The sequence below is a fragment of the Pteropus medius genome, unplaced genomic scaffold, assembly GCF_902729225.1.
Source record: "Pteropus medius unplaced genomic scaffold, Ma_sr-lr_union100, whole genome shotgun sequence".
In the NCBI taxonomy this organism is placed as follows: Eukaryota; Metazoa; Chordata; class Mammalia; order Chiroptera; family Pteropodidae; genus Pteropus; species Pteropus medius.
This window is the reverse complement of record NW_024344377.1, coordinates 526,970-541,411: the sequence shown is the minus strand read 5'-3', so window position 1 is coordinate 541,411 and position 14,442 is coordinate 526,970. Positions and strand designations below refer to the sequence as shown.

The following is a 14,442-nucleotide window of genomic DNA, read 5'->3' as shown; positions in this document are numbered from 1 at the left end:
GATTTGGGGAGCAACGGTGCTACCGTGTAAGCAACTGACCTGAGCCAGACCCTCTAAAGGTATTGTCATTTAATCTTCATAACAACCATGAGAGATGGACGCTGTGATTTCCATTTTAGGCATAAACAAACTAAGACTCAAGGGGGCTTAAACAGAGTTAAACAGCTACTAGGTGTCCCGAGCTACAATTTGAAAATCCAGTGTGACATAAAGTCCCAGGCACAATCTTTACACCAGTCGGTTTGGCCGGAAGACTCGAGAGTGTGACACGAACGCAAGCTGCATAGTGTTTCGGGGGTCCCACCAGAGGAAGGCAGGGACAGGCGTCGCCAGCTGGCAGAGGGGAGCTCGGAGCCAAGGCCCTCTGGCCTGCGTGACCTCTGCTGGAAGCCGAGGAAAGAGCTCTGCCAGGCCTCCAGAGCACGGCCAGGGACGAGCTCACAGCCACCCCGAACTTCAGCTTTTATTGTCGCCTGCAAATCCAACAGCTCTGACTCATGACATTCTTTCCTTCACCTTTCTGAACTTGACATTCCCTTTGATCGATGAGTGTGGAGGCGGCTTCCTGGTGTGCTGGAGAATGCCTCTGCGGTGGCTCTCTGCCTGTCTCAGAAGCCCCGGCTCCCCAGACGGGCACGCCCCCTTCAGGGTCCTGGGAAAGGACCCCATCTCAGCCTTATCTAATCTCCCTTGGGGAGCTCTTTATCACCCCCATCAGAGAAGACCCTTCCAGACCAGAAAGGTCACCGCTAGACTCCTCCAGGCAGCAATCCTCACCCTGCCCGACATGAGAATCTCCTGGGGAACTTAAAAAAAAAAGATGCCAGGCCCCTCCCCAGAGGCTCTGATTGACAGGCCTGCAGAGGGCCCCAGGCTCTGGTCTAAGGCCCCCAGGAGAACCTTCTGAGACCCTCAGAACCGGGCTGGTGGCTCTTACCGGGAAGGCCACAGAGCTTGGACAGTCTCTTGCCCAGGCCACAGCAGACCAGACAGGGGAAGGCCTCCGGGAACCGGGTGTCAGCTGACACTGCCAAAGCCTCTTGTGGCCGCAGCTGGCTGAGGTCTCGGCGGCCATGGGCACTGGTCGGTGGCTGTCTCTGTAAAGCCCTCTAAGGTCAAGACATCCTCCTCTGAGGACCCCCCTCTCATCCAACCTGCCCAGCCCAACCCCCACTGCTAATGTCACAGAAACATGAGTCTTCGTCACCGAATTCCCAAAGCTCCACCAATGTTTCTCAGTAAATTCAGGAATTTGTATCCTGATCCAACAGAACTGACCATCACTACATCCGCGCCATCGTGGAAAAGTAATAGTTCATTCTTTATATAGTGCTTATAAAGCCAAAAAGGAGAATTATTGCTTTGAAATAGCAGTTCTCAAATCTTAATCACTTGCTTGTTATCTTAGCGAATTTTCCGACATCCAGGTAGCACCTGCACTACTACTTAGTAAAAAGCACTCAAGTGAATGGCTGTTAAGAAGCTCGTTCAAAGGGACCTTAGTAGGGTAATAGCATTTATTATGTGTCGCCTGCTGTTGTAAGCACTTCATTCAAGTTATTTAATACTTATCCTAATCCTACGGGTATGTCGTTATTATCTCTGTTTTATATTCAAGAAAATTGAGGCACAAAGAGGTTAAATTACATGACTAAGGCCCCACAGGTAGTGAGCAGTGGACTGGGCTCTGAACTCAACTCAGTTGGACTCCAGGGCTCTTAACTACAGCAATATACAGAGGTCCCCTGTCCTTCATATATAAAGAGCTCTTATAAATCAGTACACACACACACACACACCCCCTAACAAACAATGGGTGAAAGACTATATATAAGAGCAGGTAAAAGTGCCAGTTGGTACCAACTCTCTAGGGAACAGTGAACACCCATGGTGCAGTCCGTCCTCTAGGGACGTGAGCTTAAGGCGGGCAAAGGCACAGATACCACGATGCAGCACGGAACTGCCCGCAACCGGGCCAGGCGTGGGAGCAAAGCGACGATGTTAGCTGCGACTCCGTCACAAAACGGTAAGTAATTGTACAGACGCCTGTGAAAGAACAATCGGTGACCTAGGAAAATGATGATAACATATTAAGTGAGATTACAAGGTTACGAAACTGGACCGGTTCCATATGCAAAAAGCGTGCGTGTGTGATCTATGAGCATACCTGTAACACTGTTCTCGTGTACGTACACACACACGTACACACGCACACACACACACACACACACACACACACAGATTGAAGAGACAGACCCCAAAACAGTAACTGCGGTTGTCCCTGGAAGATAAGGCTGTGGATTCATTTTATTTCTTTCTTTGTGTTTTTTCTATATCTTCCAAATTTTCTACGAGGTGCATTCACTACTTTCATCGTTAAAATGTTTAGGAACTCAGAAAAGAAATTTATTTTAGGACAACGTACACTTCGAGAGGGTTACGTGTCTATATATTTTTTAAGTTTTAGGGTGTGATATGGCGAATTGGGTTTTCTGCTCAAGCCGTCGCGGGCTGAGCAACGTAGCAGAAAGAAGGTCTCCCCACAGGAGCGTTGAGGAGGTGGGAAGCGGGGAGGCAGAGGGTCACGAGAACACAGCCCCGGGAGCCGGAGAAGCACAGGTGCTGGCCCCCGTTTTGAAGACTAGGAGAGCTGCAGCACTAGAGTCCCTCTTCATGTGGCCTTGGTCAACCGGAACCACACTTGGGGACAATGGGGCGACAGAAATAATCAGAGCCTTTTAGTGCCACCCAGGGGTACTACTGAGCACATCAGAGCTCTGTCCCTTGACCCCTTGTCTGGCAGGAGGTATTTCTACGCCAGCAAGTCCACAAGACCAAGGCTCCTGACGCCGGTGGCCCAGGCTGCCACACCGCTCATAAACACTCAGTTTATAGTCCACTTTGGGCCACAGCGAACCCAGGATCCCTGATCGAACCCAGTGTAGACCCCACCACAAAACCATCGGAGGAACAAATTAAATGCCTCCAAACTACAAAGGAGGGCTGGGAAAGCCTCGAAAAGCACATTTCAGCTTAGAGACCGAAGGATAACTTTGTAGGCATGTTCGAGATGGAGTCAAAAGTGGAGAAAACAGCAGGGGGGCGGAGCCCTTAGCTTTCCCGAGCCCCGTTTCCCGGGCTTCCTCACCAAGGCTTGTCCAAGAGGGTCTGACTGTCCCAGACCTGCCCCCACCTCCCCTCTCACTGCCAAAGACCGAAAGACAGACGTGGCCATTTATCACAGCGTCTGCCGGGAGGCCAAGGGCATGTGAGCCTCTCCTCCTCCAGAATCACGAGTCTGGGGTTGACACCACGACCCCCAAGAGCTGTGCCAGCTATCTGGGGGGAGACCAGAGCCGAGCTCCAGAAAACCAACCGACCGTGCTACAAGGGGGAGACACTCACAACAAGGGTGGATGGAAACTGTCTGAGTCACAGTGAAAACTCTCAAGTTTCTCTCACACACACACACACACACACACACACACACACACACACACACACAGAGTACGTCAAACCCCAAGCATGGTACCTGGTTGAGGCCTCCAGTCTCACTCAACCCAGGCACGAGGGAGAAGAAGTAAGGGAATCTCTAGCGTGTACGGCTTTGGGAAGACCACCCTCCTTCCATGACACTCGGAACTCACGCTTCTTCCCTACAGATCAAAGACCACTTCACGTGGAGGGCCAGCCCTGACGTTGAGATGCGGAGAAGCCACTAGAACATACACAATGACACCTGTTCTTCACCTCGGAACACATCTCTCAGCTTGGCACAGGTGCTCAGCAAACAAGTCTGCCATTCTTGGTAGCAGCACATGCACAGGAAGCACTGAGATGCAGTGAAGAGGAAGAAGACAGGTACCATGACAAGCGAGAAGTGATCAGGGCAGGCTTCCTGGAGGCAGCGTGTGCAGAACCGTGAAGTTCTGAGGCAGGGGTTGGCAAGCCACAGCCCATGTGAGGACCGAATCCAGCCCACCACCTGTGTTGGTATGGCCCATGATTTAAGAATGGTATTTATATTTTTTTAATGGTTACAATTTAAATGGTTATTTAAGTACCTACATAATATCCTCAATTTTGCTTCTTGGCCAATAAAGCATATAATATTTATGATCTGATCCTTTAAAAATGTCTGCCAACTCCTGTATCTCAGGCACAAAAAAAAATAAATACCAAGACAGCAGATGAAAATCATAGCCAGTGCTTGCCGTGGGCTTTCTGTGTGCCGTGTGTGCTATGCTCTGCAGACATCGTCTGATCTTCACAATAATCCTACAAAGGAATATTATCCCCACTTTACAGAGACGGAAACTGAGTCATAGAGAAGTTAGTAACTTGCCCAGAGTCTCACAGCCAGTGAGGGTACAGCCTGACCCAAAGCTGCCCTCTCGATCACCCGGCCCCTATGGAGGAAACACATGAGCCACGTCTTCAGCACAGGACATGTGCGAGAAACAAACTCCCATCTAGCTAACAAAAAGGAGACAGAGACCAGAAATGAGTCAAATCACGGTGGACTCCGAAGGCCAGGTCCGGAATTACCGTGCGACCAGCGACATGGGCACAAGGTAACTTCATGGCAACACTGCTTATAGTGGCAGAATATTGAGAACAACCCAGATGTCCATCGTTAGAAGGTTAAATAAATTCTGAAACATCCTTGTAATAAAACGCTATGCAAAGCTTTTATAAAAATGAGGATATTCTTTGTCTTCACTTTATTAGTCAGCTATGGCTGTGTAACAAGCAAACTCTTAGTGGCACACAATAGGCATGTATTTCTTAGGTGTCTACAGACCAGCCGGGCTCAGCTGGTGGCTCCAGGCTGTGTGTGTTTCACTCATCTCTCAGCTTCCTTGGACCAGTGGCCTGGGTACCCACATTCTTCTCACGGAGGTGGCACACATGCAACAAACAAATGGAAACGAGCAAAGCTACTTAAGACCTTGGCTCAGAACTGGCACCTGCTCACTCCACCATATCCTTTTGGCCTCAACAAGGCACAGGGACCAGCCCACAGCCAAGGGGCTTTCACCCTTTGTGAAGGGAACTGAAACGTTACACGGCAAAGGGTATAAACATAAGGAGAGGTAAAGACCTAGATCAGTCATTCAACCAAATGCATGTACTATTACAGAACAATATCCAAGATGTATTTTGGATACTCGCCACAGCTGACACTGCTCCTTACTCAGGGGAATAGCCATGGACACATTCTCTCCCTCAAAGTGAAAGTTCCCCAGGGGCGAAGTCTGCATCTGACAAAAACCCTTCAATGTCATCCATTCACATAGCTCAGTGTAGTTAATACCTGTGCCATCTACCACAAAGCAAAGCAAGTAACATCTGCTCGATGTAGTGACATCTGTTCCATCTGCTACCTGCACATGATGCAGGTGACATCTGTTCCACCTGCCACCCTGGACACAATGCAGGTGACATCTGTTCCATCTGCTACCTGCACATGATGCAGGTGACATCTGTTCCACCTGCCACCTTGGACATGATGTAGATAACATCTCTTCCATCTGCACCTTGCGCACAATGCAGCTGACGTCTGCTCCACCCGCCACCCCAACCCCTTCATTCTGCCACAGCAAGGCCCCTGGTGCAGCTCACGAGATGCTGCGAGGAGGATGAATGCAGGTCCCAGAGAGCACCCGGCTGTAGGTCTCAGGCCCCGTGCTGCCCAGCGCTCCCCACAGGCACCCCTGCCGGACCCGAGGCCTGTGCTCCCAACTGTGCGCCTGCCTCCACGAACACCTCCACGGCCACCTCCGCCTGTCTTCCTTCCGTATCTGCGCATCAGGGGCCTCTACAGCTTTTCTCCCCTCCAGCGTTGTCCTCAATTCCTCATCCTCGGCTTAACAGAAGAACAAGGTAAAGAAGTTCCACGGGCCAAAGTCACTTCTAGGGCGCACAAGGAATCAGCGCCTTTGAGACCAGTGACCCCGACCCGTTCAGGAAAAGCTCTGAGGTCAAGGTCAGCGGAACAATCTTGAGTGGGCCGGTGTGGGTGAGGGGGAGTGTACTTGTTCAGGAGGCAAGTTCAGACTCTGTGTGTGCGCGTGTGTGTGTGCGTGTGCATGCGCGTGTGCGGGTGTGTGCATGCATGTGTGTACGTGCACGTGTGTGCGTGTGTGTGCGCGTGCACGTGTGTGCACGCACGTGCGTATATGTAGAGAAATGGACCTTGAAATATCTTTCTGAAAATGCCTCCCAGAATTTCAACAACGTCTAGTTCTGGTAATAAAGAACTAAGATAATTCAAACCAACCCTTCTGCTGAAGCCACTAAAAAAATCTGGATAAAACATTTGTTTGAATGTGTTAAAAGCACTTAACAACTAACGAGAGAGTAAAAAACTCGCAGGCCCAGAGCTGACAGCAGCAAGGACCCACACAGGGAGGCCGGCAATAAAAGCCGCTTTAGCCCTGTGGCCTCTGCGATCCCAAAGGGACCACTGTCCTTCCATCAGCCTGCTGCGAGGAGGGGACAAAACGCCATGCCCAAGGCCCACCCAAGATGGGAGTCTGATGACCACCCACTTAGAAACGCAGAAACACGGCTCCGCCTCTCAGGTGTCCTCAGCACCCGCTCCCGAGGGGCTGGTCCTCCCAGGGGCACGGCCCACGCCCGCCCACCGGAGACGGGACGGAACTCCCGTCTGTTCAGCGATTGCAGAGGTTCATCTTTGCCGAGCTCCCGTTTTTATTTCACGGTGCCCTGTTAGTCATCAGATCTAGGATATCTTTGACGACGAGTTCCTGGTGGGAAACACGGCCCCAAATCATTGCCTTGTACCTAAGGGAATATGCGATTCCCTTGGTGACCATCGACTCTGTTATACGCCTTGTGGGCCAACGCGGCAGCTGAAACTGGTGCATTTGCCTCGGCAAATGCATATTTGTGAAATGTTCTTTTTATTTTAAGCAGCTGTACTGCTGAGCAGAAAGTCTAGAATCAGAAAATCTTGGGTTGATATCCACGTTTTGCACTTACCAGTTGTATATCTGTAGGAGAACGACTCATATTATCAAGTCTCATTCTCCTTATCTGCTAAATACGGATAATGATGCTGATGACGACACAATAATAGTGATAATATCCACATTACTCAAAGGGGCACTGGGAGATGTCCAAATATGAGGCCCAAAGGCCAGCAACTACCGAGAGCTCAAGTGCCTAAAAAACAGTTACTATTACTAATATTAGCAGAAGCGCGATCTTAAATACCATAGTTTAGAGTAATAGAGATAAATAATAATAATGGTAACAGTTAATAATAGTTATAGCTATTGCTCATGGACCAGAGTTTGCCCACGAGTCTAGAACTAATGGCTTCAACTACCCTAAGATAAGTATTTCAAGGACCAATGTTTTCACGTGGCAGTAAGACTCCAAGATCAGCATCGCATGCTTTGTAGGTAGACTCACCCTCTGACCGTGGAGGCCCCTGGGTCTGGTCAGGAGATAAGAAACGCACAGCCAAGGCTGGAGGCAGCTACGAGGCCCCACGAGAAAGGAAGTCATGTCTCTGGGGAGAGAGACGGAGGGGCAGGGAAGGTAACCGGGAGCTCCAGAAAATTCAGAAGTGACAGGGAATTCTGGCTGAGTTACTGTGCTTTGCAGAAGAGAAGGCAGCTGTGAAGGCTCTCGCCCCCACGTGCATGGTTCAAAAGAGGCAGCAGGCCCCAGGCAGCCCCGCGCTGGGCAGCCCCGCGCTGGGCAGCCCCACACCTGCTCCAGGGGCCGACACCCTCACGGGACCACTGCTGGCACTGGGGGAGGGCGGAGGCGCTCCACAGGGCCTCACTCACCCTGTCTGACATCACCACGGGTCACGGGGATGCTGTGATCATCACTGGCAGCCTTCTCAGAGCTCTTGGTTCTCACGCCTTTTCTGTTGCTATTTTTACCTAAAAAGAGAGAGAAATGCCTTTACTTCTCCAGATGCCCGAGTTGTCCGAGGATGCTGAGAACTCACCCATCTGGTGCAGAGCAGCCGCCTCCACCCTCCCCTGTCCCCCAGCGAGGTACCCTGGACTCCTGGTGAAAGGAGAGGAAGCATGTTCTTGTGAAAAGAAAGAAACTCTCCTGAGAAAAACAACATATGCTTGTAGGTCATTACTGTTCCAGGACTGCAAAACGCCCTGTGGTTGTACCTTGACCCTCACTGGGGCCCAGACGGTGACGCCACATCTGATTGATAAAAAGAGCCAGAACTGCAGACTTCTGACGCCAGAGCTGGTGCTGGCCACCATGCAGAGCACCTCCCACCAGTGCTGGCAATGAGACTCCTCATCGAGGCCTAGGACGCCTGCCTGCTCAGGCCCCACGGGCCCCTCCACCTGCCTCACCCCGTGCCCCCTCCTTCTGCTCCAGAAACACAGCCTCCTTTCAGCCTGCGGATCTCGTTCCCTCCCTACCCGAACTTGGCACATGCGGTTCTTCCTCCTGGGCTGCCCTTCCTTTCATCTCCATCTAGTTAACTCCTGCTGATCCTGCAAATCTCAGCTCTCACAACCCCTCCTGGAGCTGGCTTTCCTGAACTCCCCACCTAAACCAAGGCCTCTGCGATGGGCTCTGACAGCACCTGTCTTAGGTCGAGTAGCCTCTAAGCAGAGCCTGATGCAGGGGTTTGGACGCATGTGGTGTAGTTAGGGAGGGCTCTAAGGAGAAAGGGGAGGAAGAGGGTGGATGGGGCAAAGGAAGGAGCTAAGCAAGGCCACATTCTCAGCCAGAGTCTGGCAGTCCGATCCCACTGGAAGCTCTAGAACAGGAAGTACACACAGTGTGGCCCCCATTAAGACGAGACAAGGTTTCTACTGCTGGTTAGCCTCTGGCCACAGTCTGACCAGTGAGGAGTGGGAGCTGTAACCTTCCACGGGCAATGCTCCAGGGAGGGGAGCAGCTGTGAGTCATCACGGCCAAGACCTCAGCAGCTGGCGGGGGGTTACACCTGCGGGGAAAGAGGACCCGGGCGGGGCACCAGCAGCCCCGCTGTGTCACACGTGTCGGTCTGTTCATGGGGACAGAAACAGTCTGATTTTTTTTCTCACTGTCCTTTCTCCGGAATCTGGTATATAATCAGCTGTGACTAAGGACTGAACGAATGAACTAATGAGTCACTCGATGACAAACAGACGAAAACCAAGAGGAGGGCAGATCTGTGGAGAAAGATACTCAGTCTGGACTTTATAAAGCAGAGTGGAAATACCAAAAGCATCTAATGGATTGTGCCAATTAATGAAATCATTTCAGATTGTTTTACAGCCACCAAAAAGGGGGGGAAAAAAAGAAACTTATCAAGGAAAACTTAAATCTTCAAAAACTGCAAAGGGTGTATCGGGCCCAACCAAGAGCAAATTCGTGGGTGTTGTGTCTTTCATTGTTCATATAAGATTTTTTTTAAAAATCGCACAATTAAGTATCCCCCTCAGGTCGGGGAAGTCAGTAAAGCAAAACACCCAGAAAGGGCCGGGGAGCAGGGCTGCCAACCTGGGCGCGTCTGACATCAGCCTGACGTCACCCGGGCATCTGTGCCATCTCCGCAGGTAGGACTGTCACGGCCAGTGACCCCCCAAAGACGGCTTCTTCTGAAAGAGCCTGACCGAGGGTCTGTGAAGACCCTGATTGTTTGGCAAAACCGGCACCATAATGGTGCCGAACGTGGAGTCAGATTTGTCAGCAAGATAAGATATGAAGGCAGAAAACGTTTTACAAAATACGTGAAGAAAAGGCCAGAGCTCTGGGAGAGAACAGGCCGTCGCACCCTCCCCGGAAGTCGGCCGCTTGTCGCGAGCCTTCTCTCTGCCACCTCCACAGACAGCACGGGAGTGAGAGTCAGAGCTGGGCCCCTACACGCCGGGTCCACGCCCGCAACGACAGCACCCCGGCTCCGCTCTGGGAACCCGGCAAAGGCCCAGATGCGGGGCACATGCGCCGCTACCCCTGAGAGGTTGATTCCCCAGGGGGACCAACATGTGGGGGACAGACGCTCCTCCGAAGGGAGAAGCTAAGAAGCAGAGGCAGCAGGCAGTGCCCTCCTGGGGAGACGCAGCTCCAAGCGATGCACGGGCCTGAGCATCTGGTTCCAGGTGCTGCCACTGCACTGACCACGGTGCGTCCTCGGTGACCCACTTCATCTCTGCATGCCCCGTTCCCTCATCAGTAAAACGAGGGGACACGGCACCTGCCTCGATGGCAGTTATGGGGAGGAAACAAACAATATATAATACACGTCAAAGTGCTCAGGGCGATGCCGGACTGCAGGAACCAGTGAGTCAATGACAGCTGCCATCTTTTCATCAGTAATCTTATGGTTGAGTCCCCTGCACATCACAAAGCACCGTCCCAGAGCTGGGAGACTAACAGCCACCATGTGGGCTGTGATTCACAGTTTACGAGGAATTTTCACATCGATTGTAACATTCGATCTCGGCAAGTACTGCTGAAGGCGGGAAGCTTCCTGTGAACATTAATTTAAAGGCGGGGACACCGAGGCTCAGAGAGGGAAAGAGACCCACCCAAGGGCACGGACAGAGCCAGGAGGCGGCAGAGTCGTGGCCGTTCCCAGCCCCCGCCTCTCAGAGCAAGAAAGGCAACATGTGGTCCGTCCAGATGAAAGAAGAGAGTCAAGTGGAAATAGTGTACAGAGAAGGAGCCAGAAATCGAATCGACGTCTCCATCTGGGCTGCGTGGCAAAACCGAGTTCCTTAAAAGTAGCAAAACTGAACTGGCAATGTGGCCCCATGTTCTATTCTGGTCTGTGGTGATAAATAGAATGCTTCTTGGTTGATAAGAAACTATTTTTTCCCCTCTCTATACAAGGAGCCTACAGTAGCAAACCCCAGAAACTGAAAAATTCTTTGCTGCATATTTGCATTTTCCCCAGGAAATTCCAGCCCAACAGCATCTGCACTCCCGCTTGGGAGGAGCTCAGCCCAGGGCCTGAGCTCCTCACCCGCCTCTTGTTAGGGAACCCACATGAAGAGGGAGGCCTCCCCAACATGCCCGGCGGGTTCTCAGGAGCGCCCCAGAAATGCAGCCTCGCGACATCGAGACAGACAATAATTACGGCTTTCTAAAGCAGTGCAACCCGTGCATGTCTGCAGAGAGCCTCGCTCATGACGGCCAGGAGGACTCTGCAGGACAGAGTGAAACTCCAACACGATGGTGGCTACAACTCGCGCTCTGGCGGACGTGAGCAGAGGGGCCATGACCAGGGAGGGAACAGCGTGTGCCATTAGCCAGGCCTGACATGTCAAGCTCCCCCTGCAAACAGGCTCCCCAGGGATCAGGTGAATGCTGAAAGGCTGCCTGAGTGGCTGAATGAGGCTGTTGCTTCTATCACTCGGTGACCCGGATGATCTGGGGTTGAGACAGGGGCACCAGTGCAATTTTCTGAGTACTTTCCACCAGGGCTGGACTGAAATCAACCAACCCACCAATCAATCAATCAAAAGCCCTTCCCCACCCTTAGCTGCCCGGTCAGGCTCTGACGTCCTCTGGGCCAGCTTCTGTGCAGAAAACTTGGTCTCCTTCAGGGTCTCTGGGGCATGAGGGATAACCACGCCCAGTCACAATGCAGCAACAGCCGCCTTCCTGAATGGCAACCAAACAAGGAGCACTTTAGAGAAAGAGCCACCATCACGAGAGCAGCAGGTGGGCATGTGCCAGGCACTGTGCAGGTCCCTGATGGCACCTGCCTGTCTCAGTTTGGGTTTGTCCTGGAAACAGCCTGAGCAGGATCAGGATGTATCTAGGAGGTGACTCCATGAAGCCCACGTGAAAGAGTGAGGGTCAGAGAGGCACAGGAGGAAGCACCAATAGCCCGGGCTGCACTCCTGAACAGCACCCGCTGGGACTCCACCTGGCTGGGGACTCGGGGGAACTGGATAGACAGTGCCTCTGAACTGGCCCTCCGAAGGCTGGGAGGCGGCATGATGACCCATCTAACCTCACACCACCTCAGGAAGTGTAGCTGATTATTATTCCCGGGTGACAGTGAGGAGTCGGAGGCCTGGAGAAGTCACACATGCCCGTAGGTGGCAGAGCCAGGTTTGATCCCAGCTCTTTGAATCCTGAACAAACTTTAGCAAAACACCTACACGTCTTGCATGAATTGAGTATTCCATAAAAACTCGTGACATCAGAGTCTTAAATTAACATTTGAAGGTGTCTCGTGCCACTCCAATTATCCTCTGGTGCCCAGAGGAGTTGCTGACGGGAGACCAGCCAGTTATGGACATCGGCCCTTCCCGTGACCATCCAAAGGTGCCCCAATTTCATGTGTTTCATTAACCAGAGGGGCAGCTATGGTGGCAGGGACCTGAGAAGGCCTCAGAAGGCAGAGCCATTGCTGGAGACACCAAGTCTGATATGATAGCCCAGGCTCCCTGGCCCCTCAGGGACAGCCAACGGAGACTCCGCCTCAAAAATCCAGGCTCCAGGGCCCAGGCCGCCATTGCCTGGGCACTGAGGGCATCGTCCACCAAGAGAGCTGGCAGCCAGGGATGCTGCGCACACGAGAAACATGTGGCTGTTTTTAAGAACATCCAGTCACCGTCCCCAAACATGGAGTGTCTCCCGTTCATTATCCATGCACAAACCCTGGCTTCTGGAACCATGGGCACAGGCAGCAGGGACCTGCCAGCACAAACGGTTGACTTTGGAAAGCATTTTGGAAAGAGAGGAGGTGTCTTAGAAAGCTGCTTGCTGGTGTACATGAAATGACCATTTTTGTAAAAAAAAAAAAATCCATCCCCTTAGAATTTTGTAGGCAGTTTATCTGGGCAAAACACTTTGCATTTAACTCTTCGAGTGAGTCTATAATGTCATGACGTAAAGATTTCTTATTACTTGTTTAAGGGTTATGAAAGCACTGTGATTGCTTTTAAAATACATACTGAAACATTTACAAACACTTGCTCCTAACCCTCACCCTCCAGCGCTCACCAGGAGAAGACATTTCCATCCGAAGGCCGAACGCAGCGAGACGCCCGGAGAGGCATGAACAAGGCTTACGAGTGAACTGTTTCCAGCTACTGGCTCACAGCGCACACAGAAAGGGTTTTGTGTACAACCCAATATGCTCAAATAACAACTCTTTGGTTACTGCCCCCCCCAACTCTGCCCCCATGGCTGGAGCACAACACAGTACAAAATGCAAACTTGCAGATTCTGGGCACAGACGGCTGTGAACTATGGAAGTGACGTGGGCATGCGCACATTCGAACAGTAGTGCATTCTCGCTGTTCCCTGAAGAAAGCAACACACAAACAAGTAGGAATCCAAAAAGCAAAGGCTACGTAACTTAGCCTACTTCTAGGCACAATGGAGGGGGAAGGAAAAATCTTCCAATTGCCCATTTAAGGTCTTGTTCATTGACTTAAGTTTGTTTCTTACTGTCACGTGGGTGGGAAAAGGTAAGTGAGGGATATAACTGTGGTCTAATTCTCTGTTCCATTTTATTCTCTAAAATGAGTATGACTGCAAACCAAGGTCATCACCTTGGAGATGACATGCAAAGTACGTACATCTGAAACCCACTGGCATGTCCAAAATGTGGTCCCTTATCTACCCCGCACCCTGGAGTGACGAAAACTGGGGACTGGAGACTCGCTCTCTGGATCCCAAAGCAGTCCAACTGCAGGCATCTAGAAACGACTGGATTCAGCTAGAATCAGCTGACTAACTGGAATTAGAAGCAGGTAGTCATGTCCCTCTAAGGAACAACATTCTAGCCATCGGTACTGTCCACCCAGTGAACAGGCAGTCACGGCAGGGGGACATAGCCTAACAGGTATGAGCAGAGACCAGCAGCCACCACCGGCACCCAGCAGAGAACAGATTCCCTGGACGCAATGACCTCTTCAGTTCCGTCAAGCTCTAAAATTCTGGGATGAACTGATGTTCACAGTGAGGACTTCAGAAGCTGTGTGATACTGAGCACACTCACCCTGGGGAAAGGATTCCACACTCCCGGATCCTGATGGTGGTTGGTGGTTCCACGCACCTGTACATGTAATAAATTTGCAGAGAACTGTGCACGTGCACACACACACGAGGGCATGTAAAAACTGGCGAAATATAAGGTATGTAATCCAATCGATAGAACGGGATCCACGTCAGTTTCCTGGTCTTGGTATTGTATATAGCAGTGATTCTTAACCCACTGGGGATGTTTGGCAATGTCTAGAGACATTGTCACAACTAGGGAGTGGGTGCTACTGGCACCTAGTAGTTCAAGACTAGGTATGCTGCTAAACACTTTAGAAGCCACAGGACACACACCCACACACACCCACACACACACACACACCAAAATGTCAGTACAGCCAAGGTTGAGAAATCCTGCACTGTAGTTCTCGAAGACGTTATCATTGGGGAGGCTGAGGGAAGGGCACACAGGACATCATGTACTGTTTTTGC

General features: G+C 51.4%; 1 protein-coding gene across 3 annotated transcripts in view; it reads right to left on the bottom strand.

Moving 5' to 3' along the window:
* Positions 1 to 14,442, bottom strand: part of CPXM2 (carboxypeptidase X, M14 family member 2) — a 90,574-nt gene that overhangs the window by 72,760 nt on the left and 3,372 nt on the right. For 2 of the 3 annotated variants that reach the window (XM_039870781.1, XM_039870778.1), the window contains exon 2: positions 7,827 to 7,925. The exons of the other annotated variant lie outside the window; for it this stretch is intronic. In XM_039870781.1, the coding sequence (XP_039726715.1) occupies positions 7,827 to 7,925 (99 nt within the window). The remainder of the gene's footprint in view (positions 1 to 7,826; positions 7,926 to 14,442) is intronic. 3 annotated transcript variants of the gene reach the window in all.